The 26,932-nt window shown below is 50.8% G+C and overlaps 1 protein-coding gene and 1 long non-coding RNA gene across 3 annotated transcripts; both read right to left on the bottom strand.

The window, feature by feature from the left end:
- Positions 1 to 2,263: 2,263 nt before the first annotated feature.
- Positions 2,264 to 6,315, bottom strand: LOC125151270 (uncharacterized). Its single transcript, XR_007146712.1, has 3 exons — positions 6,074 to 6,315; positions 5,669 to 5,758; positions 2,264 to 2,345 (listed from the first exon to the last, which is right to left on the bottom strand). It is a non-coding gene; the product is annotated as an uncharacterized LOC125151270 (long non-coding RNA).
- A 1,527-nt stretch (positions 6,316 to 7,842) lies between these two features.
- Positions 7,843 to 25,361, bottom strand: LYRM9 (LYR motif containing 9). Of its 2 annotated transcripts, XM_047833929.1 has the most exons (5): positions 25,314 to 25,330; positions 24,402 to 24,462; positions 12,381 to 12,524; positions 10,621 to 10,713; positions 7,843 to 9,374 (listed from the first exon to the last, which is right to left on the bottom strand). In XM_047833929.1, the coding sequence occupies exons 3-5, from the start codon at positions 12,504 to 12,506 to the stop codon at positions 9,357 to 9,359; spliced, it is 237 nt and encodes a 78-aa protein (XP_047689885.1). In that variant the 5' UTR covers positions 12,507 to 12,524; positions 24,402 to 24,462; positions 25,314 to 25,330; the 3' UTR covers positions 7,843 to 9,356. The 2 variants fall into 2 exon arrangements, with proteins under 2 accessions (XP_047689885.1, XP_047689886.1); XM_047833930.1 differs by lacking the exon at positions 24,402 to 24,462 and having other exon boundaries at positions 25,314 to 25,361.
- Positions 25,362 to 26,932: the final 1,571 nt, after the last annotated feature.

Genomic DNA, 26,932 nt, shown 5'->3' with positions numbered 1-26,932 from the left:
CACACCATACAACTCCTTCATTTAAAGTGTACAATTTAAAGTGTATACATTAGGGGCGCCTGGGTGGCGCAGTCGGTTAAGCGTCCGACTTCAGCCAGGTCACGATCTCACGGTCCGTGAGTTCGAGCCCCGCGTCGGGCTCTGGGCTGATGGCTCAGAGCCTGGAGCCTGTTTCCGATTCTGTGTCTCCCTCTCTCTCTGCCCCTCCCCCGTTCATGCTCTGTCTCTCTCTGTCCCAAAAATAAATAAACGTTGAAAAAAAATTTAAAAAAAAAATAAATAAATAAAAAATAAAGTGTATACATTATACAACTCCCACATCAGGCTCTGCGCTGAGTATGCAGCCTGCTTAGGACTCTCTCTCTCCTCTCTCTCTCTCTGCCCCTCTCCCCTGCTCACCCTCCCCCACCAAGAGAAACATTAAAAAAATAAAGTGTACAATTCAATGGCTTTTAACACATTCACAGGTTGTACACCATCACCCCAATCTCATGCTAAACTGTTTTCATCACTCCAAGAAGAAACCCCATACCAATCAGCAGTCACTCCCATTCCAACCAAGCCCTGCTGCCCTCGACCTTAGGCTAATCTACCTCTTCTCTCCACAGATTTGCCTATTACAGATAGTTCATATAAATGGAATCATGCAATATATCATTGTCTTTGGCAACTGGCTTCTTACACTTGGCGGTGTTTTCAAGGTTCATCCATGCTGCAGGGCATATCAGACTTCACTTTTTTAATTATCATTATCAAACAATATTCTACCGTATGACTACGCTATGCTTTATTCATCCGTTCATCAGTTGATGGACATTGGGTTGCTTGTTTGTTTGTTTGTTTGTTTGTTTGTCAGCTATTATAAATGGAGTCAGCAACATTTGTGTATAAGTTTTTTTGTGTGAACATGAGGCATTCCCCTTGGGTATATACATAGAATTGCTGGGTCATATGGTAACTCTACGCTTAACATTTCGAGAAACTTCCAAACTGTTTTCCAAAGCACCTGTGCCATTTTCATTCCTGCCAGCAGTGTATAAGGGTCGTAAGCTCCTCCAGCGGTGGTTGGTGACATAGCCAAGTATGCAAGGGAAAGACGGGGCGTCCTGAGGCAGGGACAGCATGAAACCAACATGGCAGCAAAGATGAGGGAAAGGACAAGAATGTTCATTCCTGAGGGCCGGAGCCTGAGGCTGACCTGGCAAGTTGGCCCCTTGGACGATTCCTCTTCTTTCTCCCATTCAAGAATTTGAAAGATTTATGGGAATAGGAAGGTAACAATGTCAGAAAAAAAAATAATAAGTTCTCAAAGTGATTCACCATGTTTCAGCCACACTTGTTACCAACAAATGTTTTCTATGTGTGTGTATTGGAAAATTTTAGGGGAAAAAAAAACTTGTTAAATTTGAGTTATGAAAGAGCTTTCTAGATTCCTATGGTTCATCATGGGTGCCTAAAACTAAATCTCTCCACACATTTCCAGAAACCATACAGATCGGTAGGGGGAGCGAATTAAATCATTCATAATCTGGGGCGCCTGGGTGACTCAGTGGGTTAAATATCCGACTCTTGATTTCGGCTCAGGTCATGATCTCACAGTTTGTGAGTTCAAGCCCCACATCAGGCTTTGCACTGAGAGCGTGGAGCCCTCTTGGGGTTCTTTCCCTACCCCCCCCCCGAAGCTCTTTCCCCCTGCCCTGCTTGCACTTTCTTTCTCTCTCTCTCTCTCTCAAAATAAATTTAAAAAATAATAAAATAATAAACCACCCATAATCCAACTCAGATGGAGATAAATGGAATTTTGATACGTAAGAGGCGCTCAGTGTCTGAATTAATGAATGAAGAATGAATGAATGGCAACAACTTCAGGGGAGATGAAGCCATGAAGGACGATTAACATGATAGAGGACGGGTCCACATTCCAGTAATTCTGATATGCTGGCCTTAGGGGCCAAAGTCAATAGGAATATGTAACCGGGATCCAGATCAAAGCCCTAAATTTAGGGTCTGACGACTCTATGCTGTGACAGAAGGGGAGAGACCTGACTAAACCGTGCTTACAAAACAGTTCTCAAACTTTTTACCCTCAGGCTCCTTTACATCCTCAGTAATTACTAAGGACCCCACAGTTTTTGTGACTGTGGGTTATATGTTGGTGTTTATTGTTTTAGAGAAATGATAAGCCTATTATATATTAACATTTATGAAAATTTTTTTTTTTTAATTACAGAGGACTGGCATTACTTTACAGTTTCGAAAATCTCTTGGAGGCAGCTGCTTCAACACTTGGCCTGTCAAAATGTTGTCTTGGTTGAAGTACATGAAGAAAATCCAGCCTCCCACAGCTGTGTATTTGGAAAACAGAGGCATTTTTAATTTTGTTCAGATATTCTTTTTTTTTTTAATTTTTTTTAACGTTTATTTATTTAAAAAAAATTTTTTTTCAACGTTTATTTATTTTTGGGACAGAGAGAGACAGAGCATGAACGGGGGAGGGGCAGAGAGAGAGGGAGACACAGAATCGGAAACAGGCTCCAGGCTCTGAGCCATCAGCCCAGAGCCCGACGCGGGGCTCGAACTCACGGACCCCGCGAGATCGTGACCTGGCTGAAGTCGGACGCTTAACCGACTGCGCCACCCAGGCGCCCCAACGTTTATTTATTTTTGAGACAGAGAGAGAGACAGAGCATGAACAGGGGAGGGGCAGAGAGAGAGGGAGACACAGAATCTGAAACAGGCTTCAGGCTCTGAGCTGTCAGCACAGAACCCAACGCGGGGCTCAAACTCACGGACCATGAGATCATGACCTGAGCCGAAGTCGGACGCTTAACCGACCAAGCCACCCAGGCGCCCCCAGATATTCTTTTTGATACTACACCAAAACTTGACAAGTGGTCATTTCTTAAAAGTTAGTTGCACTCAGGGCGCCTGGGTGTCGAGCCCCCCATCGGGCTCTGTGCTGACAGCTCAGAGCCTGGAGCCTGCTTCAGATTCTGTCTGTCTCCCTCTGCCCCTCCCTGCTCGTGCTGTCTGTCTCTCAAAAATAAATAAGCATTGGGGTGCCTGGGTGGCTCAGTCGGTTGAGTGTCCGACTTCGGCTTAGGTCACAATCTGGCGGTCCGTGAGTTGGAGCCCCTTGTCGGGCTCTGGGCTGATGGCTCGGAGCCCGGAGCCTGCTTTCCATTCTGTCTCTCCCTCTCTCTCTGCCCCTCCCCCGTTCATGCTCTGTCTCTCTCTGTCTCAAAAATAAATAAAAACGTTAAAAAATAAAATAAAATAAAATAAATAAGCATTAAAAATATTTTTTTTTAAAAAGTCAGTTGCACTGTAGAAATCGAAACCATATCCACGGGCTTTATGCAAACGGTTACATTAACACCCATTGGCCTGTGACGGACAAGCTCAATTTTGGCCACTGGCAACCAATCTTGTCGGCTGGTGTCCTTGAAATGACAGGCTCGCCTCATTGACTTTTGAGAACATGTCTTCCAAAAAGAGGAGGTCTGAAAAATCAGTTGGTCAGTCACTGTTCCAACAAAAAACAAAAAAATGGGTGTTCCATGAATAAAGCACTTCTTTTTTTTTCAACGTTTATTTATTTTGGGGACAGAGAGAGACAGAGCATGAACCGGGGAGGGGCAGAGAGAGAGGGAGACACAGAATCGGAAACAGGCTCCAGGCTCTGAGCCATCGGCCCAGAGCCCGACGCGGGGCTCGAACTCGCGGACCGCGAGATCGTGACCTGGCTGAAGTCGGACTAAAGCACTTCTTTTTGCTCAGACCTGGAATAACCGTGTGCTTTTCCTCCAGACCGCACCCTTACGTATGCGGTACGAGGGCCTCATGTGTGCTATTCATCTCACCACACAGAATATTTTCATAAGTGCACTCAAGGGTTGAGATTTAACAAAATGAACAATTTTTGCTGTTTCATCGGGGACAGTCATGAGGAAGCTGGCGGTGATAATCCTGAACTTGATTGACGCTTAGGCACCAGCAGTTTTGCCCATCACTGCTTTCGTGTACCATCCGTGCAAAAGTTCACAGAGTGGGAAAGACAAAGTCTTAGTATTACTATGAAAGTAGTTTTGACTTTGAGAACCCCACAAAAGGGTTTGGGGGATTCCCAGGAGTCCACGGACCATACTTGACCATCGCTGTTCTAGATGTAACCTGAATGAAGCAGAATATAAGGAGGATTTTCACCTCCCTTCTTCTTGATCCCATGTCTTTCTTAATTTGGCCTAAGACTGCATTCATTTTTCAAGGAGCCAGTGTCATCTGGATTGCACTCAGCAGTTAACATGAAATAAATCTTGGAAGATGTGATGCTAGGGGGGAGCAGGGAATATCTTCATAGAAATAATGCCTGAGCTCAGTCTTGATAGAGAAAAGATGTTTTTCAGGTGAATAAGGTGAGGCAAGAAGGGCACTGCGGGCAGGAGACCGTGGGCAAATACACATGGAATGAAAAGGCTGGAGTGCTGGGAGAGCAAGGGATCCATCTGTAAAGTGCAAGGGTGCCCGAGAATGTCATGGACAGGGTGAGAGGGAGGTCAGCACTGGGGGTAAGAGAACCACGTCAATTTGGGAACGGCAGTATGTGGGACTGGTGATTAGAGGTGCCTGCTTTTCGGGTCCCTGGGTGGCTCAGTTGGTTAAGTGTCTGGCTCTTGACTTCAGCTCACGTCATGACCTCACAGTTCCTGAGTCCGAGCCCCACATCGGGCTCTGCACTGACAGCACGGAGCCTGCTTGGGATTCTCTCTCTCCACTCCTCCTCTCTGCCCCTCCCCTACCCGTGTGCTCTGTTTCTTTCTCTCTCAAAATAAATAAACAAACTTAAAAATTAAAAAAACAACAACAACAGATGCCTGCTTTGGGTTAGCACCTGAAATCGACAGGCACGGGGGTGGGCGGGCTTACCCAATCTCAAGGGTGTGAGCCGTAGTCAGCCTCAGGGGTCTAACGAAACCCCTCTTGTGAACTCATTGCTCAAAGCGCAGAGAGAATAAGGTACCTCCCCAGACACTGGTGGGAAGAGATCCACGGTCTCCAGAGATGCTATGTCTCCATGCTATTGGCAGCGAGAGCAGTCAGGAGGTGGAGCTAGAGGTTGCTCTCAACCTCTTAAGGCCTGATCCCTGAACTTCTGGTCTTTCCCTTGAACTGCAATCACCCATCCCATTGTTAACAAGGCCATTCCCTCAGCCGAACAGCACCAAGTTCCTCCCAGTCTTTCAACAAAGGTAGTTTGCTTTGTTTGCCCCGAGGGCTCATATTAATCCCCACCCCCTAGGGAAGCAAGACGGACAGAGGGACAGGTTCGTTTCAGGAAGCTGGGAGGAAGTTTGGGTCTCAACTCCTGACAATCTTTGCTTCGTGAGAAATCTTTTCTCTGCCTCCAAACTTCCTTGAGGATGTCCGTGGGAGGCACTCATGCCAGCCCCTCATGCAGCGGCGGTAAATGCTCCCACCTCCGAATCAGCTCCTGAGCGCCCGTGATAGGTATCGCCACCCCTCCCGCACACACGACCAGTACTTGGCCAGGAAATAATCGCCACCTCCCCGCCTCCCCATTATTAGAAAGCAATAAAAATCTAAGCATAAGAGACCTCCGTTTGCCCAGTATTATCATTCGTTCATTGAACAAATATGCGTAACTTACCACCTGGGCAGCAGGCATACAGCTGGCTGGCAGGATTCCGCCACGGGCTGGTGGCTGGTGTGTGCTCCCTGCCCTCAAGGGCTTTACCCTCTGGTAGGAGAGAGAATTCCATGAAGAGGTGATGACAGAACTATCGCTTTGGTCCATGATGTCTCAACCACATGACACAGCATGGGAGCTCCTGAGCATGGGGTTCTGTTTTGTGCCTTTGCTTAAACTGCCTCAGCCTGGAATGCCCCTACCCCCTCACCCCGACCCCCCCCAGCCCCCCACCCCCACCAGTAAGCAAAGACCACCCACCTACGTCCCTCTTCTCTGACAGGGGGGTTCCCATCTGTAGTAGATCCCAACTGGAAGAGGAGAGAAGCCTCAACTTTAATTCAAGTTCTGAAATTTTATTTTTACCTTCAACTGCATCTTTCAATCAATGAAACGGCACCGTTTTATGATTGAAAAGTAACCGCAACTTCGGGTTTAACCTAAGACTGGCCCCTAAATTTTGAGGCCTAGGCCAGTTTTCATCCAGAGACAGGGGAAGCATGGAAACCTCCAGGAAAAAATACACATACGAGGAAATAATGAGAGAGGGAATAAAAGAATCTGCATTGTGAGAACATTCTAGAAGCCACATTTACTCAACCTCCCGGTGACCCCTATCTGTCCAGACCTTGGACCATGCCTTCCTGCCTAGCACAGGGCTGTGCACAAAGCAGGTGCTCGGTTTACATGGGGGTAGGCACGGCTGGGGGGGCGGGGAGCTGGGGGGGATAAAACCAGACAGGGCAGGGCAGGCTTGGTACGAAGGAGGAACTGCTGGTGGCAAAGCTGCCCCAGGCATCAGCTTCCAGATGTGACCATCCCTCCAGGAGAACCGATGTCCTTTAACAGCAGCAGCCTTGTGTTTGTTGCTCACGGAGACCTCGGAACTTCACAATACAAATGCACTCCAGTCAAGCCGCGTAAGTGTAAACAGGCATCAGCCCAGGGGCTGGTACCAGGCGCCCTCCTGCTGGCGCTGAGCTTGTACAGTGGGCACAAGGTGACATGCAGACCCACCTCAGAGAAGGGTCGTGACTGGGTGAACCGAAGACGGGAGAAGGAGGCCACATGACTGGCCGCCCACCTGCACGCACCATCCTAACTGACCACCTCTGGGATGTGTGGCCGCTGCAGGTGAGGAACGTGCAGACAACAGTGAGGGGCCGTTCCCGGTCCCAGCACTATGGAGTGACACAGCTGGGACCTAACTCTGATCTGTCTGGCTCAGGAGCTCAAACTACCTGAGCCTCTGGGACAAGCCTTCATCTCCTTCTTCCTTCTGCTTGGCGGCTGCCCTGTAAACCTTTGGCTATGTGCGTTTAAGAGCCGGGGCCCTGGGTAATTTAAGGCCTACCCAAACACAGCATCCGCGCAGGGATCACAGGGGTGGAAGTCTGAGGGCAGAAGACGGGAAGGCTAGTGAGGACAAGAGGCTCTCCCAGGCAGCGCACCGTGCCCCCACTCCCAACTTTGCGCTGCCTCCCTGCCCTGCCACGTTTATCCCATCCTGTATCTTGCTTCCTCTACCTGCACTTCCTGGGTGTGTGTCGTCAGTTGACCTGCTCAGTGGGTGGAAAGCGGCCAACCCCTTGTTAGCCGACCCATCCCCTTGACAGGCCAGCCCCTGGCCAGCTGGGCACCCACTGTCTGCCACCTTGGGGAGTCGGCACAACTGGATCAAGCACCAACTAGTGAACTGAAGGCCACGGGACCACCGCCATGGAGCCAGTCAAGGGCAAGGGACACTCATCCTCTCCCAAACCCTGGCCAGACTTCACTCACACAGCTCCTGCTGGCGAAAGGCCTGGGATACAACCAACCTCACTCCTGTGATCAAGACAAACCCCTGCTGACCAAGGATGGGCCCCCTGATTTCAGAAGGGCTGAACCACAGGCGGAGGAGGCCGGTTCGGGTGTGGCACTGGCCTGAAACTCCTCGGCTTTCCTCACCCTGCTCTCATCACCTGTTGTCTGGCAGTGGGACCAGCGTCTGGTCATCCCCTCTGAAGAACGATCCCCTCCCGGGCAGCTTTCTATAGGCCTGTCTCTAATCCTCGATCCTTAGTATGACAGCACACGGTAGGGACAGCATGCATTTAGGGAATGAATGAACATAACATTCAAGACACCGGAGCTTTCAAAAACGGATATATTTACTTCATTATTTGCTGCTCAGTCAAGCACATACTGATGTATCCGAGTCACTTTAAGACGTAAGACGAAGCAGGGTCACAAACATGCTAGCTCGTCCCTCTGCTGAGAGTCCTTGGGCGATACTCAGGTCCCAACGTGGCTTCTCTGCTCTGGCCTGGCCTCTCAGTCCTTCCTGGCCACCTTCCCTCCCTCTGCTGCTCCCCTCTCCCTCCCAAACCTGTGGTGTTTCGTAGATTCAGACACACCTGGCTTAGCCGCCAGGTGACCTGGAAAGGGGGCTCAACCTGTCCGTGCTTCCATCTCCCCATCTGCGAAGCAAGGCTCCCTAACTGGTAACGAGCCACGGCGGGCAGCCAGCTCCGCGAGCCAGCTTCCGTGTGAAGCACCTGGCTCACGTCAGAGCTCAGGACTCCATACTGCAGCCCTGGCAGGTAGGCGTGGGCGTTCCTCCACTGGAGATGGGGAAACCGAGGCTGAACTAGGCCAAGTATGCTTCCCAAGAGCAACGTCTGTGGAACTGGGATGCGTTGCATGTGTTCCAACTGGGAACAGCCTGTCTCTCCACGGATTTCAGGCTCGCCATAACCCACAGGAATGCTTGCTCCCCACCTCCCTCCCGTCCTCCCTGCCTCCCTTTTTCCTTCCGAGACGGTGGCAAAGCAGGGCCATTGGGGCAGGTCACAGGTTCACAGGAGCCTGCACGATTCGGTGTCTCCCATCGCTGCCTTGCCATTCTTCCTTGTTCCGTGCAGCCTGCGTGTCACCACTTCAGGGACACTAGAAACTCCGTGAGGACAAGGACCAGGACTTCAAGGAAGGACAGGGCCAGGAGGAGTACCCACTTGGCGGACAGCTAGGCCCGGTGGGCCCATGAGGGTTCAGGGACAACAAGCAGGGCAGGACAAGCCCGCAAACAACTAAGGCCCGTCGAGGAGTGTGCCAGAGAGATGTGTGAGCACCGTGGGAGCGGAGGAAGGGGCGGTGCAGGATGGCCTCCTCAGGGGGACATTTAGTGGCGCCACCGTGCACCAGGTCCTGCAGTCTCATTGTATTTCATCCTGACAGAGGAGGAGTCTGAGCTCAAGGGCAACGCCCTTGACAAGCCGCAGAACTGAGATTCGAACCCAGACCCGACTGATTCTAAAACCCACGCCCAGTCCTCTGCACGTCTGCCATCGGAGGGGACGCCCCCTCTGAGTCTCAAAGGACAACATCCAGATAAAATGAACCACGTTCAAAGCAAAGCGACGAAGCGTATTCTCCCCAAATCTCACATTGTAACCGGCCGGAAAGGCAAACATCGAGGATGCTGGGGACACAGGACGTGGCAGAAGGAGCCATCTGAGCAAACGTCAGCTTCTGCCGCCCCGCGTTCCCTGCTCTCAGCCAGCAAGGCCAATGGATGTTTCAGAACTGCCGCCACTGATTAGTTCCAGGAGACGGTCTCTCAACTTCAGTGTCTGTAGGACAGCTTCGTTCTCCAGGCCCCAGAGTCTCAGTTTTGTTTTTTATACTGTGAGACAGAGAGATCATTAGAAGTGGGTGAGGGAGAACCCGGGGAATCCCGAGAACCATCTGGGCCTCAGCTGCCTCCCGCAGGGGCTTCTCGGAGGAGGGGGCACCACAGGCACCAGAGGGTGACATCCCTAGTCGGCACCTGGACCGCCTTTCCTCTCTAATGGAAGAAGAAGCTGGCAGCGGTGGCGGGGGTTGGGGAGGGGGTGCATAAGAAAGACACTGGAACATTAGAAGTGAACGTGCAGCAGGTCCATCCTAATCTTTAAGCGGAGTCTTGTTCAAAGAAAAGAAAATCTCAGTCGGTTTAGCATCTGACTTCGGCTCAGGTCATGATCTCACGGTTGGTGAGTTCGAGCCCCACACAGGCTCACTGCTGTCAGCGCAGAGCCCGCTTCAGATCCTCTGTTCCCGTCTCTGCTCCAGCTCATGCTCTCGCAAAAATAAATAAACATTAAAAAAAAAAATCTCGGGGGGGGCGCCTGGGTGGCTCAATCAGTTAAGCGCCCAACTTTGGCTCAGGTCATGATCTCGCGGTTCGGGGGTTCAAACCCCGTGTCGGGCTCTGTGCTGACAGCTCAGAGCCTGGAGCCTGCTTCAGATTCTTTACCTCCCTCTCTCTCTCTGCTTCTCCCCCACTCACTCTCTGTCTCTGTGTCTCTCTCAAAAATAAATAAACATTAAAAAAATTTTTTTTAATCTCAGATAGAGAAGGACCCTCAGAAGCCATCTAGTCCAATCACTGAGTTTCCAAACAGAATCCTGGACCCTGGGTCTCGAGACTGTGATTTAGAAGGAAGGGGGGGTTGTTCTAACACCAATGTGTAAGGACCAGCAAGTTAGTCTGTACTTCTGACTCCTTCCCACCCTCTACCACAATCGACACTTGGATGTTTCCTCAATGGCCCTGCCTCAGTGTGAGCACCCCGGACACAGGGAGCTCACTGTTCCCCAAGAAAGCTTTCGCGTCTGAGGCATCACAAAGACCTTTCTCCTCCTTCTTCCTGCCCCACCATCGCAGCTTCTTCAGCACTGTCTGCCTTTAGGGATTGACAACGCCCCACTCCTTGCAGAAAACAGATGCAACCAGCAAGGCACCCGTCATCACCTCTGGGCTTCTGCAGGAGGGGAGCGGCCGGCGGGGAGGGGTTCAACCGTGGGGCAGGGGCGACCCCTGGTGGCCACAGAGATTACAGCTATCAACGTGCAGGCTGGGCAGGTGGAGCCCGGAGCCGGGCACTTACTTTGTTCATGATCCAGTCGGCGTCTTCAATGGCTCTTTTAATAATCTGCTGGATTCTCTCAGGACTGTCTTCATCTGAATGAACCCGGAAACTCTGGAAGTTGAAGCATAAAAAAAGATGACGCGGCAAAATTCACAGGACCAGCATCTTCAGAGCACCAGTCACAGGCCAGACGTGCTGCGGCCCCTTTCCACTCATATCGCTCTTACCCCTCCGTAGACCGTGATGACGATCCCACCCAGAGATGAGGAAACAGAGGCTCAGACACCCCAACTTGCCACCATGCAATGGCGCCAGCATTTAAATCCTGGTCTATTCAGCCACACAGCCTGTCCTCCGGCCAGCAGAGCAATTATAAAATGGAAGACTGGCCCCCAAGTTACCCCCAATTAAGCTGGGCCCAAAGGTTATCAGGCAGCACGGGCCCAAGGGAAACTTCCATCCCTCGGTTTCTTTTGCTCCTCCCAGGAAGCTGCTTTCACCAGGCTCCACAATAGCCAGGCTTCCCCTGGCCCATGCTGCAAGGCCAAGCAGAGGGAAGGGCAGCTGTGAAGGTGACCGGAAGATCCAGCCAGGCCCGATGCAGAGCAATGCGGGGCTGCTGTTTGCTCCCAGCCACGTGTTCACCATTGAGACGGATCGGGAGGCTCAAGTTCATTGGTGTGGCACTCAGGGCCCTCCACAAAGAACTGGTACCCTCTCTGCCCGGTCACCCTCGACCCCACACATCCTCCGATTGGTCTTTAGGAGCATCTCAAACGCTCGCCCCTGGGAAGTCCTCCGTGGCGCCCTCAGACAGACAGCTGCGCCCTCCTCCGTGTTTCCACAGCCTGTCTGTTGCTACCTCTATTTTTTCTATGCTTTCCACATTCTATTTGCATTCAGTTTAGTTCAACTTTTTATTTAGAAATCATTTCTAACCCACAGAAAAGCTGCAAGAATACAAATGAATTCCCTACCAGAATCACCAATTGTGAACATCTCCCTACATTTGCTTTATCATGCTCTTTTTTTATGGGTTTGTGCTCCATTTGAGGCGGGGGGGGGGGGAGCATTTAAAAGTTGCAGACATCATGCCCCGAGCCCCTAAACACTTCAGTGTGTTTCAACAAGGAGATTCTCTCTTATATAACCGTGGGAGTCAAATCCAAAAAATTCAACATTGATATAATACTACTCTCTCATCAATAGCCCAAATTCCAATCTCACGAATTTCTCCGATAACGTCCTTTTGAATCATTGTGTTTTGTTTTTTTTTTTTTCTGGCCCAGAATCCAATCCACTCATTACATTGAGTGGTCGTGTCTCTTTCGTCCCCTTGAAAGCACAGCTCTCCTTGTGTTTCATGACACTGACACATTGGCTGGATGAGCAGAGGCCAGCTGTGTGCGAAATGGCCCGTCCGTTATGGATTCGCCTGACGTTTTCTCCTGAGTAAAGCCAGGCTGTGCGTTATTGGCAGGAATGCCCGTCAACATGATGTCGTGTCCCATATTTTATTTTAAGTATCCATTTGAGCTGCCTTATTTGAGCCCTGGTACAGAGCTGAGGCGCTGGATGATACATCTTCTGTTTTTTGAGCAAAAATCAGACAGAGGGGCTGGGCTGTGGTTTTTGGTGGCTCTTACCAGACTGCCGCCCCTCCCCCTCACTGCCACCCGAGAGACTATCCTTGCACCCCGCTCCCTGCCCCCAGCCCTGAGATGGGTCCCCTATCATGGGAACCCCCCCATCCCAAGCCCAGTACACACTGCTCCCACCTGCCTGACCGCATGTCTGTAATGCTCCTGGATGCCCTTGGTGGGCAGCTGTCGGCAACAGCGCAGCAGGTATCGGTAGAGCTGCAGTGGCCTCTGGACCAGCTCTGCCCCTGGGAGTGGGGCCATCTTCCAGACCCTCGGTCCCTGGAAAACACAGAAAGCGTCGCTTCTAAGGCATCAAGCCGGTACTTGGCCCTGACCCCCCCCACGTTCCACGGCTCTGTGAAGCGGGTTTGATACAACGTGGAGGACAGGTCGCTTTCGTGCCACGCTCCACAGAGCCCAGACCCCAAGCTCGGGCTGGGCATTCCGTCCTGCAGAAGTCTCAGCCCGGAGCAGGCCCGCAGGGACCAGAGGGGAGATGCCCAGCCTCATCCTGGCGCCTTCTTTCTGGAAGCCAACTTCCACTGGCGGGGGACGAGGTGCCACGGACGGGCAGGGTGGGGGTGACAAGCAGGAAGACCCCGCACCGCAAGACTGAGAAACGAGCTGACTACAGGCAACAGAGAGGAGAACGTCCAGAGGTCTGAGCCTCGCCACTCAAAGTGTGGTCCTGGACCAGTGGCATCGACGTCACCCGGGAGCTTGCCCAGACCTGCTAGGCTCCTGCCTCGACCTCTACCACAGCATCTCACCCTGAAGGCGTCCCTGCCTTCAGCCTGTCACTCTCCAGTCTCCTCCACCCTGATGCCAGAATGTGCTCTGGAACCGGGGTCCTGGGCTCATCTCGCAGTCGGCCCCATGGAACTTCTCCCAGATCCCCCAAATCGGCACCCTCTTGGTGCCTTTGCACCTGCCGTCACTTTCGCGTCAAGCTCCCCTCCCCTCCTCCTCCATGCGAGGAACTCGTGTCCATCCTTCTAGGTCCGGCTCGGCGTCCCTTCCTCTGGGAAGCCCTTCCTGACCGTCCCGGCCTGAGGGGCTGCAAGTGCCCTGCTCTAGAGCTGTTACAGTGCTGTCCACACGGCTGAGGATTCATCTGCTGCCAAGCCTGTGCAGCCTAGCCCAGGCCCCGGGGCTTCGTGCCCTGCTTGTCGAACTGGACTGAATGGAAACTGTTATCTCCTCTGTACAGATCTCCCCTCCCCGAGAGGGAAGCTCACTATGTTCCAAACGAAGGAGCTGAAAGACCAAGATTAAGTGACTGCCCTTAGTTTCAAAGTAACATGGAAAGAAGAGAGACAACTCCCTCCCCTTCAAAAAAAAAAAAAAAGAGAGAGAGAGAACCAGAATACTAAATCTGTCACAGGTTCTTAAACTAAGAAAGGGAATTCATTAAGTAGCTAGTTTCAGAGGCTCCTTCCTTCCATTTCCAGCATATTATCTTCCTGGCAACAATAACCGCCTGTCTCCACAGCTCAGTTCGCCAATGCCCCCTGCTCCTCTGGGCTTCTGCCATGACACCGGGATGGACAGGTGCTTGTCTGCGCCCACCCTTCCTCCCTTTTGCCAGCGGCCCGGATGTGTGACTGGCCATCCACCCCTCCCCAGGCCTCTGCACCCAGGCCTGGACAGGGCTCCACTCCAGGCCCGACCAATCAGAGCCCTGCATCCACATGTGGGCACATGATGGAAGCTGGCCCAGTCAGAGTGAATCTTACCACCTCTGCAGGGGTGAGTGGAAAGGTCTCCTTTTTTTTCCCTCCAGACTTGCTGCGGGAAGCATTCGCTCTTGCCTCCTCTTGAAGCCACACGGCAGCAGGCTGAGCGGAAATGCCAAGTCTGAAGAATTCATTTGAACCCTAAGACCATCCACCTGAAGGCAGTCCCACCTCTAGACTTTTCAAGGATCTGAGCTGGGGCACCTGAGTCGTTCAGCGGGTTAAGCGTCACCCTTCGGCTCAGGCCATGATCTCACGGTTTGGGAGTTGGAGCCCCGCATCGGGCTCTGCGCTGGCAGTGCGGAGCCTGTGTGGGATTCTCGGTCTCCCTCTCTCTCTGCCCCTCCCCACTCACTCTCTCTCTCTCTCAATAAATGAACTTAAAAAGAAAAAAAAAAAAAAAGGGTCCGAGCCAAGTGATCCCCTTTACCAAAGCAGCTTGGGTTTATTGTTTTGTTACCTGGCGCCCAGAGCCCTAACTGATGGACAGATCCCACCCTCCCAAATCCTGCTCCCCTGATGAGCTCTGATGGTTCCAGCTCTAAGGAAGAGTGTGAACGGTGCAAGGCCCCTAAGATCCTCCTGCCATGAATATCAACCCGCCAGTCTGACTAGTTGCACTTAAAGGCCTCCAAAAAACAGGGGAACCCCACACAGTGGGGGGCAAAGACCTTCGAGGGCCACCACGGAGGACATAACGCCAAAGTGCCCACCTGATGGGCAGACTCCACTGGCAGGCTTCCCCAAACTATATAAAGTGCTAATCAAATATTGTAAAATGCTAGTCGTGGAACAGATGGTTACCATCTGCAGTCTTCCAGATTAACATTTGGAAAGAGCACAACTTTGTTTCAGTAGTTGAAAACCCCAGCAATACTTAGAAACCAACCCAGCAAGTATGGGCGGGAGATTATTTTCAGCTCAATTATAATACTTAGTCATTCTCAGTAATAAGTAGCAGAGAATGCATGTGTGGGTCCACTCAGAAGAGTTCAACTAAAAATGTTTTAATTTAATTTAAAGTGTGGGTTGGCTATTAAGGGGCAATGAACTCCAGAGCATCGCCGCTAAAACTCTAGTCAAACCCTGGGGCCCCAAACAACTGCTTGGCACATCCTGCTCTTTGCTCTTGACCTCGGCCTCTCCTAGGCTCCCTGCCTCTGTGATGGTACCTCGGTCTTCCCAGGCAACCAACCCAAAACCAGCACTGAGCCAACCTAGCCTCGTCTTCCTGCCTCAATCTCATGCCACGGTCTCTAAGTCCTATCCAAATCCACCTCTGAATGCCCCCTCCAATCTGCTCCCTCCTCTGTTCCCACTGCATAATCCATGCTTCAGACTGTTATCAGAGCTCCCGTGGGCAACTGCCAGAATTCCCAGCAGGCCTCCCTATCTTCCAATCTATTCACCACTTGACAGCCAGTGAATCTTCCCAAAACATAACTCTCAACATGGCACGCTCCTGCCCGAAACCCTTGATCTGATATCCACCCCTATCCCTGCCGCTCGTGACAACTTTCCCAAAATGTGTGGCAAATGTGAAACTATTTTAAGCAGCATGTGGACCGATACCTTTTTATTGTAATGATTTTATATTTGTTTTCATGTGTAATGACCAAAAAAATACCATAATGTCATTGGTTTTGTGGCTTAAGACGGTTTAAAAAAGGAACGGGCACAAAACTGATTTTAGTCCTTAAGTTTTACTTTTTATCTTTTTTTTTTAATGTTCATTTATTTCTGAGAGAGAAATCACGCAAGCTGATTTATTTTGAGAGAGAGAAAGAGAAAGAGAGACAGAGGATCCGAAGTAGGCCCCGCACTGTCAGTGCGGAGCCCGACGTGCAACTCAAACTCGCGAACCGTGAGGTCATGACCTGAGCTGAAACCAAGAGTCAGATGTTTAACCAACTGAGCCACCCAGACACCCCGCAACACTATTTTAAAATTATCAAGCAAGTCAGAAGGCAGTTGCAATGTGGATATGGCAAAACTCATGAAAGTGGGGGTGGCTGGGTGGCTCAGTCTATTAAGCATCCGGCTCTTGATTTCAGCTCAGGTCATGACCTCTCTATTTGGGAGACGGAACTCCAACACTGGGCTCCACGCTGTGAGCGAGAAGCCTGCTTGGATGCTCTCTCCCTCTCTCTCTGCCCCTCTCTTTCTCTCACAACAAATAAACTTAAAAAAAATCATGAAAGCGGTACTGAAGTTTGGAAAGCACTGGCCTATGGAACAAAATCCATACTCCTTCCCATGGCCTCCAAGGCCCCTGTTGATCTGGCCCCTGCCCACCCCTCGTCACATTTCCTATCACTCACTGCAGCGTCTAGGCAAACTGAGCTCCGGGTGGCACATTCCATGACAGCCTGTGTCGTGTTCACGTGTTACAGTCTTTGCACCGTGACAGAATGCTTGGCATTTAGTAGGTGCATTGGGGTTCCCCAGAGACACAGAACCAATAGAGAGAGAGAATATATACAGATATATTCATATATGTATATTATTTATAAGGAATTGGCTCACGTGATTATTGTCCCAGGCTGACAGCCATCAGCCAGGAGAATCCTCTCTCACTCAGGGGAGGGTCAGTCTATTGTTCTATGCTGGACTTCAAGTGCTCCGATGAGGCCTACCCACATTAGGGAGGGCAATCTGCTTTACTCAGTCTGGTGATTTAAACGTTAATCTCATCCAAAAACACCCTCACAAACACACCCAGAATAATGTTTGGCTAACCAACTGGGCACCCCATGGCCCGGTCAACTTGCCACATAAACATAACCGTGACAGTAGATGTTCCACATTCATGTGTTGAATGAAGTCTCCTACTCTTGCGTACCACCTGCTCCCGGCGGGTCTCCGGATCCTTCAACACTCAGCTCTAAGGTTTGGCACCTCCCCGCGGAAGCCTTCATTGACCCACATCCTTGCTACCATATTCAATGGGAGACCTGTGGGTACCTCAAACAGCCCTCATCACCCCACCTCACTCTAGTTCAGTCTTCATCATCTGCTACTTGGATAACTGGAAGGGTATTTACCAGCCCTCGGCCCCCTTTCAGCCACCCTCCACATGGCGGCCACAGTGCCTTGTCTAACGCTCAACTTAAAATCTTCCCACAGCTGGACGCACCATGATCATGATTATCGATTATTCATCTTCGTAGGGACGCCGACAATGTGTTGTGTGGGAGAATGTCCTCATTCTCAGCAAGTGGAAGGAAGCATCCAGACCCGTGTCATCATGTCTGCAACTTACTTTCACACGGTTCCCCAGAAGACAACACAAAACGAGAAAAGGTAGGGCGAGAAAGGAAAAGCAAACGTGGCAAAACGTGAAGACTGCGTTCAGGTGGCAGCGATAAGGGTGGACGGTGCGCTCTTGTTTCGACTTCTCTATATTTTGAAATTCTTTGTAACAGAAAGTTATTTTAGAAAAACTCTTCCACAGCTTTCCCCTTACCTAGGGGATAAAGTCTTAAACTTGTTAGGCTGACACCAATTCCTGAAGCCTTCTTACCCGCCCAGGTTCATCCCCCATCACTCCTCCACCTGCCAGGCACCTTGACACACCCCCGTAGTTCCTTCAGTGCTGACAACAAATAATAAGAAGAAGCACATACAGTTATTCCTACGACGTTGTGGCGGCTCAGGTCACCAGGTATCGCCCGGGGCTCCGAGTGTTTGTCTCCCCACCCTCCCCAACCAGATCAAACTCTCCCGGCACAAGCACGGTACCAAGCACACCCCTCCCCCCCACCAATGCTTGCTGGCTGAGCAACCTCGGCATCTCCAGGCCCCCGGTACTCCTACCCATCACCTCCAGCAGCAACACCCCCCCCCCCTTCCCCACCCATCTGTGCCAAGCCTTTCCAGTCCCGTCAACTTCCCTCCAACTCACTTGCAGGCAGCTTCTGCCTCCTGCCTCATTCAGTCTGGACAGGCCACCAGGTAAAAATATCCTCAAATCCTTTCCCCCAAGAAATTCATCCTTGCCTGAGAGCTGACCAATGTGCTAAGCGTGGTGCTGGACATTTTTACAACAACCCTCTGAGGAAAAAACATTATCATCCCATTGTGCAGATGTGGACACTGAGGCTGATTGTGAATATACACCTAGGAAATGGTGGGGCTGAGATGTGGACTCTGCCTGTAACTCCAGTGCCCCAACCTCCCTGAAGAGGTTCTGTTTTGTTTTTAATGTTTATTTTCTGAGAGAGAAATTCAGAGCACGAGCAGGGGAGGGGCAGAGTGAGAGGGAAACACAGAATCCAAAGCAGGCCCCAGGCTCGGAGCTGTCAGCATAGAGCCCGACGCGGGGCTCGAACCCACAACCATGAGATCATAACCTGAGCTGAAGCCAGATGCTTAACCAACTGAGCCACGCGGGTACCCCTAACCTCCCTGAGTCCTTCAAGGAAAGGGGCCCTTCCTTTCCCTTGGCTCTTCTAGGCTCTTGGAGCCTCTCTCCTGGATTAACCCAACACCCTTCTGACATGTCTCTTCTTCATTCCCTCCCTATACTCAGCCAGAACGGAGCAACTAACAACAAAAATCTCATCTATGAGTGTCTTGCTTAATATCCTCTAATGGCACCCACAGAACAAAGTCTAAGCTCATCAGTATGCGTGTGTAGGGTGGTGGTGTTGGGCGGGGGGTGTTCAAGGCTTTCCCCAGTTAACTGCCAATCTCTATCCCATCTGCAACCAAATTCCCCATGCCCTCTACTCTCTTCCTGGCGCGGCTTTGTTACTCACAGAATGCCTGGCAGGCAGTGGTCACGCAACAGAAGGGTGTCAGATCGAACCCTCCCTCCCCCGCAACAACCTTCAGTCAACTTTCCCACACCCTGAAGACTGAGGTGGAACAGTGAAAACATGGGCCCCAGATCATGGCAAGACTGACGTGAGGATTAAGTAAGACAGCACACATGCTGTCACTAAACAGGAGGCCCTCTTCCCCGGCCCTTCTCCGCCCCTGGGAAAGCAGAAGGGAAAACAATATGTTATGATGCCGTTCGAGGCTTCTACCCAAGATAAAAATGGCCTGCTGAAGGAAGCTGGTCGTGCAAACTGAGACTGGCAGAGGCTTATGGATTTCATTGATTTTAGTTACCTCTGCCGACATCAGAGAGAGAGAGAGAGGAAAAAAAGCCATCTTTTTTTCTCTTTGAAATCAAACTGAAGAGCAGGTGAAATGTATTTAGCTTTTTCCCAAATCAGAACCGAGTTCTGGTTATTCATCCTGTAGCCTTCAATGAATTACAGGGTTATAAAAATACCTAAGGTGGCATGGCTTGACTGATGGGAGGTGCTCGGTAAAAGGTGTTAACTGAACGAGCAGAAAAATCATCCAAAGTAGGGAGTCTTTCAACACCAGAGCACTGAAGGCAACCTTTTCCCATCCATGGTAAAAAGAAATCTCTTTTCCACATCCCTGGCAGGGAGTCATCCAGCTTTTCTCCCTTACACTCCCTCGTGGCAGGGAGCTCATGACCTCCCAAGTCCAAGCTCCCCATTTCGATTCTGCCAGAGTTGTCACAAAGTCCCTTCGGGTCTGAGCTAAAATCTGCTCTATAAACTTCTAGTCATTGGTCTGAGCTCTGCCCTTTGGGGCTCAAGTCTCCCTAACTGGCCCCCAAGTCCAGTCTGTCACTGTTCAGTCAATTACCCCAGCCCTGTAGCCATTCTTTTCCAAGATACCCACCCTGAAGGTTCTAGCCTCTCCCAGTGCTTCCCCTTCCCCCTCAGCCTCCTCTGGACACACACACACCCTCATTACTGATCTCGCTCTTAGATATACTGTCCAGTGGAAAAGCTGCGGTTTCCCTGTGTTCTGACCAACTCTGTTCTGACCACCTGGGGCTCAGGTGGCAATGTCACCTCCTTTACTTGGGAGTTCAAGGCATGCTGCTGACTGCATTCTCTGCTCAGGCCCCCATGTGCCCCTGGCATTCAGCTCTGAGGAACTTTTTTTCCATGAACTGTTTTTATTTTTATTTTTTTAACGTTTATTTATTGTTGAGACAGAAAGAGACAGAATATGAACGGGGGAGCGTCAGAGAGAGAGGGAGACAAAGAATCTGAAACAGGCTCCAGGCTCTGAGCAGTCAGCACAGAGCCTGACACGGGGCTCGAACTCACGGACAGTGAGATCGTGACCTGAGCCAAAGTCAGACGCTTAACCGACTGAGCCACTCGGGTGCCCCTCCATGAACTGTTTTTAAATTCCCACCTTGTATTCTATTAGTTCAGTCCAGAGTCGTCATCTGCCACAATCTCTGGGGTACGTGATCCTGTCTGTTATCCAACTCAACTCAATTCGGCACAATAAAGGCACAGAAACAATCACATACCAGGCACAAATGGGGGACACAGAGAGAGACTTCAGCCCCAGTGAGCTGTGTCAGTCACCCATACAGTGTCATTCAGAGCATCCAGCATGTGTGTGGCTCTGGACTCGGGCCTGGGACCAGAGATGAACAGCCCGACATGTTACCTAGTTGTCCTACCTCAAGCTCTCTGCACAGCTGATGACACGTCTTACTACCTACCATTCAGGGAGTGATCAATATGTGCGAGGTAGGTGTTGGGAGCTTTACATGTGTGATCTTATGGGGTATATATCATTAGCCCCATTTTATAGATGATGAAACTGGGGCTCTGAGAGGTTAAGTAACTTGCCAGAGACCACGCAGCTATTAATTAGATGGTAAGGTCAGGAATCAAACCTACGTCTGTTTGATTCCAAAGCCCATGCCCCTACGTGCTTCTAACACCAGCTATGTCCATATCTGAGCCATCCACAAAACGCTGCCCGGGTCAGGGCTAAGGACCCCACAGAGAACCCTCCTGGGGCTCATTCAGGACTAGGTCTGCATTCATGAAAGCACTTGACCATGCTATTACTCACTACTTATTTTTTCAACCTTCTTCATATAACTTTGCTCTGTGCTTTTCTGAAACCCAAGGACACCATCTATAGCTTCCTGCGGCACAAAGATGAAAAAAAAAAAGTCACAAGGCTGATGTCAATTACACAGACAAAGAAAAGGGGCAACTAAGGAAATGCTAAAAAAGCTCTTAGGAAACCCAAAGGAGAATATAACAGAATAAAGGAAAAGAGTGAAAAATAAAGCCACAAAGGGAATTTCCTGGGAGCCAAGTGGTATCATTGGTACAGAGGCTGAGAAACAGGCCTATGGCCTCATTTAACCCCACTGTCGGTTTCGCTACCCTGTGCCCTGACAAAGGGCGCCTAAAAATAAGTGGGGGAAAGTCATATATTTAAAAAAAGAAAAGAATGGAACTACAGAAAATGACCAGAAATTATGCCCTATTGGGCACTGATACAAGGCTAAATTAAGCCTGCACAGGCCATTGTTTAAATATGCAATTATTTCTCTGGATGGGGAAAGTCGCAATTACAGAAGCAGAGTGGTTCTGCTCTCCCACCACCGGGGCTTCGCCTTGCACATGCGCATTCTCCCGAGCTAGAATCGGGGCGGCAGTCCTTGCTCCTCTAGTCCCTTTCCTACGTGGGTCGGGTCGAGGCTCTCAAGACCCACCCTCTGTTCCCCTCACCCTCCTGGGTCCTCAGTGCCTCCCCCACTCCTTCAAGGTCCTGCACCTGGGCAGTACCTTGGCTCTCAGCTTTGGAACAATGCCTTGCTCAGACTATCCGAATCTCTCTCTCCAGTCCAACCGAAGGATACTTCCTAAACACACACACACACACACACACACACACACACACACACACACCATGTCGTTCCCTTGCTCCGAAACCTCTGTAGAGTGTTCTTTACCCACGACCTTCCGACATCTGGTTCCAACTTCTCTCATCAAGCTCATCTCCTGCTGTCCTTCCCACACTCCCTGCGTTCTAGCCACACGCTGAACCGCGGGGCGAAGTTCACGGGCTTTGGGATCAGGCAGTCTGCGTGCAAATCCCGGCTCCATCACTTGCCAGTTGTGGGACCCGGGCAAGTTTCTCAGCTTCCACCCTGGAGGCAGTGGCACATCTGCCAATGGGGCAACTGGTATTATTTCCTACACGGAATCGTTGTAAGGATTAAATAACTCCTAAACCACCCGGCACAGTGCCCGGCACATACAACGCGCTTAGTAACTATTGGTAATAGCATCTCTGAAATGTGCTGTGCTCGTCAATACCTCTCTTCCCCCTTCACCTGCCTCGAGAATTCCTCTTTACCCTTACAGATTCAGCTCCCATGTCACCCCCTCAAGGCTCACACCCCATGTTGCCCATAGTCCTCTAGTAAGGTCTCACACTTATCCCAGCGTGACGGAAGAGGCACAGAGAGGGTTTTGATGACAAACAACCCTGATTTAGGAGCCTACCTCTGTCATTCACGAGCTACGTGATCCTGCACAACTTGTTTGACTTCTCTATATTCTGCGGCCTCCTCTGTAAACTGAAAAACAAGATGTGTACCTCGTGGGGAGGAGGGGGTTGTAAAGATCACGCGAGCTGACGTCAGTGCCCAGCACGGTAGTGCCACATATTATCAGGTGCTTGAACATCATACCCTTTCCTACTCTAGCTGCCTATTTGTTCCTTGCTGACTGTAAGCTCCTGGAGGACACAGACTGTATTACAGGAGTCATCCCTCCACGGTTAACGGTGCCCACAACATAACAGAAGCTCAAAACATGGGTGTTGATTGATCTCCGTTTACCAGGGAGGAAACTAAAGCCAGGACAGGGGCTGTCTTGAAATCACAGAGCCAGCAGGTGGCAGAGCCAGGTCTCAAACTCAGGCCCCGAATCCCTGGCTCTGGATCCTCAGCTCATTCTCCCACACCTGCTGTCTCAAAGGCCAGCGAGCCACCCTGAACATCCTATTTTTTGAGCTCAACCCCCCTGAGCCTTTAGCAGTTGAAAGTGGACCGGCTGAGCTATCCCGGCCAAAGCAAACTGGAAAAATCAGACAAAAGGCGAACCTGCCGGTGTCGGAGCAGAGCAAGCAGCAACCTGCAGTGAGTCATTGTGATGTTAGGCTGCCCTGTGGCCGTGGCCTCCCCCACGCAGGCCACAACACATCACGGTGGTTTGAGGGTGAGAGAAGGAAGCGGTTATCCATCTGCCAGGTCAGGGCACTCCATACGGGCTACTGAAGCTACAACTCGGTTGCTCCCATTTTTACAGAGGAGGAACACTGAGGCTCAGGCTCACACAGAACTAGGTGAGAGCACAGCTGGGCTTCGTACCCAGGTCCCCACCCTCCTAACAAGATCCTACCCACATACAGGGCTCATCTCAGGGGATGGCTTAGCCGAAGGCTCTGGATTTATCCTTCTCCTCTCGTGCTCTCCCCCCCTCCGGCCTTCCCTTACCCAACCACTCCCAGCATTTATGTTGCTCCCCCGCAAATGAATCCAGGTCTCACTTAAGACTTCCCTGACCACTGCGCAGTCGCGGCTCTCCTTGTTCACGGCACTCTTTACCACCTGACATATATTTCATTGTATCCCCCCACTGGAATGTAAACTCCAGAAAGCAGGGCGTCCATTTATTTTGTTCATGACCGTGTCCCTAGTATAGTAGAGTGCCTGATACATAGTAAGCACGCGTGGGCAAGTACTGAAATAGTCACGGAGCACCAGCAAGGTGCTAGGTACTGGGGTTCCAGAAACAAACAGAAGACCCTGAACATTAACGTCAAATGAAAACTAATTCTTCAATTGTAACTAATCACTACAAGGTGGAATTCAGGTCCCTGAAAGATGGGCTCATGGGATCTCTCGCCCAGTCAAGGGTCAAAGGTTTCTTGAGACAAGGACATTAAATCTGAGGTCTCAAGGAGGAGTAGGAGTTGGCGATGGGGTGGTGAAGGCAGACAGCAGTTTGAATGAAGGTCTGAGGGAGAAAGGCATTGCCAGGCCCAAAGGAGCCCAGGGACTGAGGCAAGGGGGAGAGCAGGAGCAAACAGAATGCTGTCCAGGAAGGCTGGGTCAGATCCAGAAAGGCCTGGTAGGAGGGGAGGAGTTAAGATTAATTCTAAGGTTGGCTCAGTCGGTTGAGCCTCTGACTTCGGCTCAGGTCATGATCTCACGGTCTGTGAGTTCAAGCCCCGCATAGGGCTCTGTGCTGACAGCTCGGAGCCTGGAGCCTGCTTCAGATTCTCTGTCTCCCTCTCTCTCTGGCCCTCCCCCGTTCATGCTCTGTCTCTCTCTGTCTCAAAAATAAATAAACATTAAAAAAAATTTTTTTAAGATCAATTCTAAGGTCTATCAACTGATGAATGGATAAATAAAATATTCATACAACGGAATATTATTTTGTAGTAAAGAAAGAAATGAACTGATACAAGCTACAATATGGGCAAACCTAGAAAACGTCACTCTGTGAAAGAAGCCAACCACCGAAGACCAAATATTATACGAGCCACTTACACAAAGTGTGCAGAACGTGCAAATCCACAGAGACGGCAAGTCGATGAGGGGTTGCCTAGGGCTGGGGGAAATGGGAGATTGAAAGTGACAGCTAAAGGAGAGGTTTCTTTTGGAGACAATGAATATGTTCTGAAATTGATTATGGCATGGATGCACAGCTCTTGAATATGCTAAAAGACATTCAATTGTGCACTTTAAATGAGTCGTATGCTATGTAAAAACAAAACAAAAACAAAAATAGTCCTGAGGACCAAGGGGTTTTGGCCTCCGCGTGACTAGATGTGTTATGCAGAAGCATCCATCAAAACATGAAGGTTATTGCAGGCAAGCAAAGCTCCCGGGGAGCTTGATGGGGGCAGACGGACTGCGAAGCCCCCCCCCCCCCCGCCCCCCGGTTTGAAAAATGGGCGCCTGGCTGGCTCTGTCAGTGGACCATGCCACTCCTGATCTCGGGGCTGTCAGTTCGACCCCCACGTTGGGTGTAGAGATTAGAAATAAAACCTTTACGAAAAATAGCCCAGCCGAGGCTGAGCGCGGATGTGTGTGCCAGAGAGTGAGCGCTTCGCACAGGCGCTCGGAGTCCCCTGGGCTCCCTGTGGCCCCACGACCCTCCCCGAGTCCTGGGGCCTTCTCCCCTCCTCCGAGCCGCCCGCCAGGCCTGCGACGGGCCCGGCGCCTCCGCAAGCCGCGCGCCAGGACACCCGGCCCTCCGCGGCCACGACGGACCACGCGGAGCGAAAGGGGACCGCGCAGGTCCCCGCGGGTCGGCCACAGGCCGCGCAAAGCCGAGGACGCCCGAGGCCTCCCTTCCCCAGCCTGCCCCGCCGCGCCGCGCCAGGCGGCTCCAGCCCTCGCGCGCGCGCACCCGCCCGCGTCTCGTCTCCCGCCCTCCGCCGGCGCCGCTCGGCTCACCCGCCTCCACTGGGCAACGTCAATCCCGGACGCGGCGGACGCGGCAGCCCCGAGTGCGCCTGCGCCCCGAGCCCGGCGCGGCCCCGCCCCCGCCCGTCGGCTGTTCGCGGAGCGCCCTCTGCCGGCCGGCAGGAGGGGCTGGGGTCTGTTCGTGAGGAAACCCTACAGGCAAGACCCGCTGGGTGCCCCTTCCCTGATCCGACCCCGCCCAATGGAAAAAGAAAGCTGCCTCGCTAACAGCCTTGAACACCCACTCTTCCCTCTGGCTGTTGCTACCTCGGATATAAGCCCCGAAGGCAGGCTCTCCCCCATATTCCTGAACACGGATCACTGCTAAAACATTAGGGGTGTTCAAGATTTGTGAGGAGGCTTGCTGGAGGACTTTCCCTAAACCCCTCGTGTTGATGACGGGAATTGTATTTGTAAGGGAATCTGCGTTTTGAGTCATTTCATCAAATTACAGTCCCATAACACCTGTCAAAAGAATAAATATGACAGGAATAGGCATGCTTCCTTTCAGACCCATCTGTAATTATAATTGAGGAAAAGAATACAGAATTTAAACTCAGCTACTGCCGGTATCATTCTTTGAAAATGAAATAATGCTGTTTTATTAAATAGGCTCTCCCTGCTCGCTAATGTTTAGAGCTAAAGTGCTTCTCTGAATTGATTTAAATACAAGTGTTATATCCTGAAAGAAAGAAAGATGAGTCTTTATCTTAAGACAAACCCCCTGTTCAATGATGCTGCTGATCTCTAAGCTGTCTGAAAGAGAGTTGGGTTGTTAGCGGATGATATTGCTTCTGTACACGTCTCCCTTCTCTAGGGCTTTTTAAACCCATTTGTAATGAAAAGGCTGATTTCCTTACACAGACTGACTCCGTGTGTAGCTGATTTAACAGGACAACTTTTTTTTTCTTCTTCTTCTTCTTTCTTCTTCTCTTTTGAGAGGAAAATATTGCTCCCGGGTGGCATCCAAGAATCTGTTTTTCTCCTTTTAGAAGAAGAGAAGCAGGGGATATTTCTTCACAGGAGTAGTGGGGTTTTTTTTTTGTTTTTTGGGTTTTTTTTGGTTTGGTTTTTGACGTCAGGCTTTTTCTCTCTTGTTTTTTGCTAACTCCCTTTCGAGTTTTTCCTCCCTCCCGTTTGTTTTTCCTCTTCACCTAATACACTGGCCTTCACCTAACACACCAATCGTGTGGGTGTTCCTCCCCTGAAATATTCAGACAATTGCCTCCATCCTTCCATTCATTTTCAATATTTAGCCTTGGACCCAACATAGCTGAAAGATGATTGTACACCCTCATAAATCCGCCCTCAGAGTTGCACAGAGTCAGGGGCGCATCATAAGTGAAGACCCAATCAATAAATCATTAGGCTTTTAAAGCCCTTATTAGGAACAATCTGCTGTATCACCATCCATTCCTGTTTTCAGCCTCAGTATCACTTAATATTTTGAAGAAATTTCACAGTCCGTTCTTTGGCCCCATCTCTCTTTTGTTCCTAGATCGCTGTGTTCCTGCAGCAGAAACATTGTTCTAATACCTAGATCTCATAAAATATTTAAGACGCAAGCTGTTCACTTTACCTCCGAAAGACACCACCTTCAGAATCACGAT

The sequence above is a fragment of the Prionailurus viverrinus genome, chromosome E1 (genome assembly GCF_022837055.1).
Source record: "Prionailurus viverrinus isolate Anna chromosome E1, UM_Priviv_1.0, whole genome shotgun sequence".
Lineage (NCBI taxonomy): Eukaryota > Metazoa > Chordata > Mammalia > Carnivora > Felidae > Prionailurus > Prionailurus viverrinus.
Note: the sequence above shows the minus strand (reverse complement) of the source record. Positions and strands in the feature narration are given on the sequence as shown.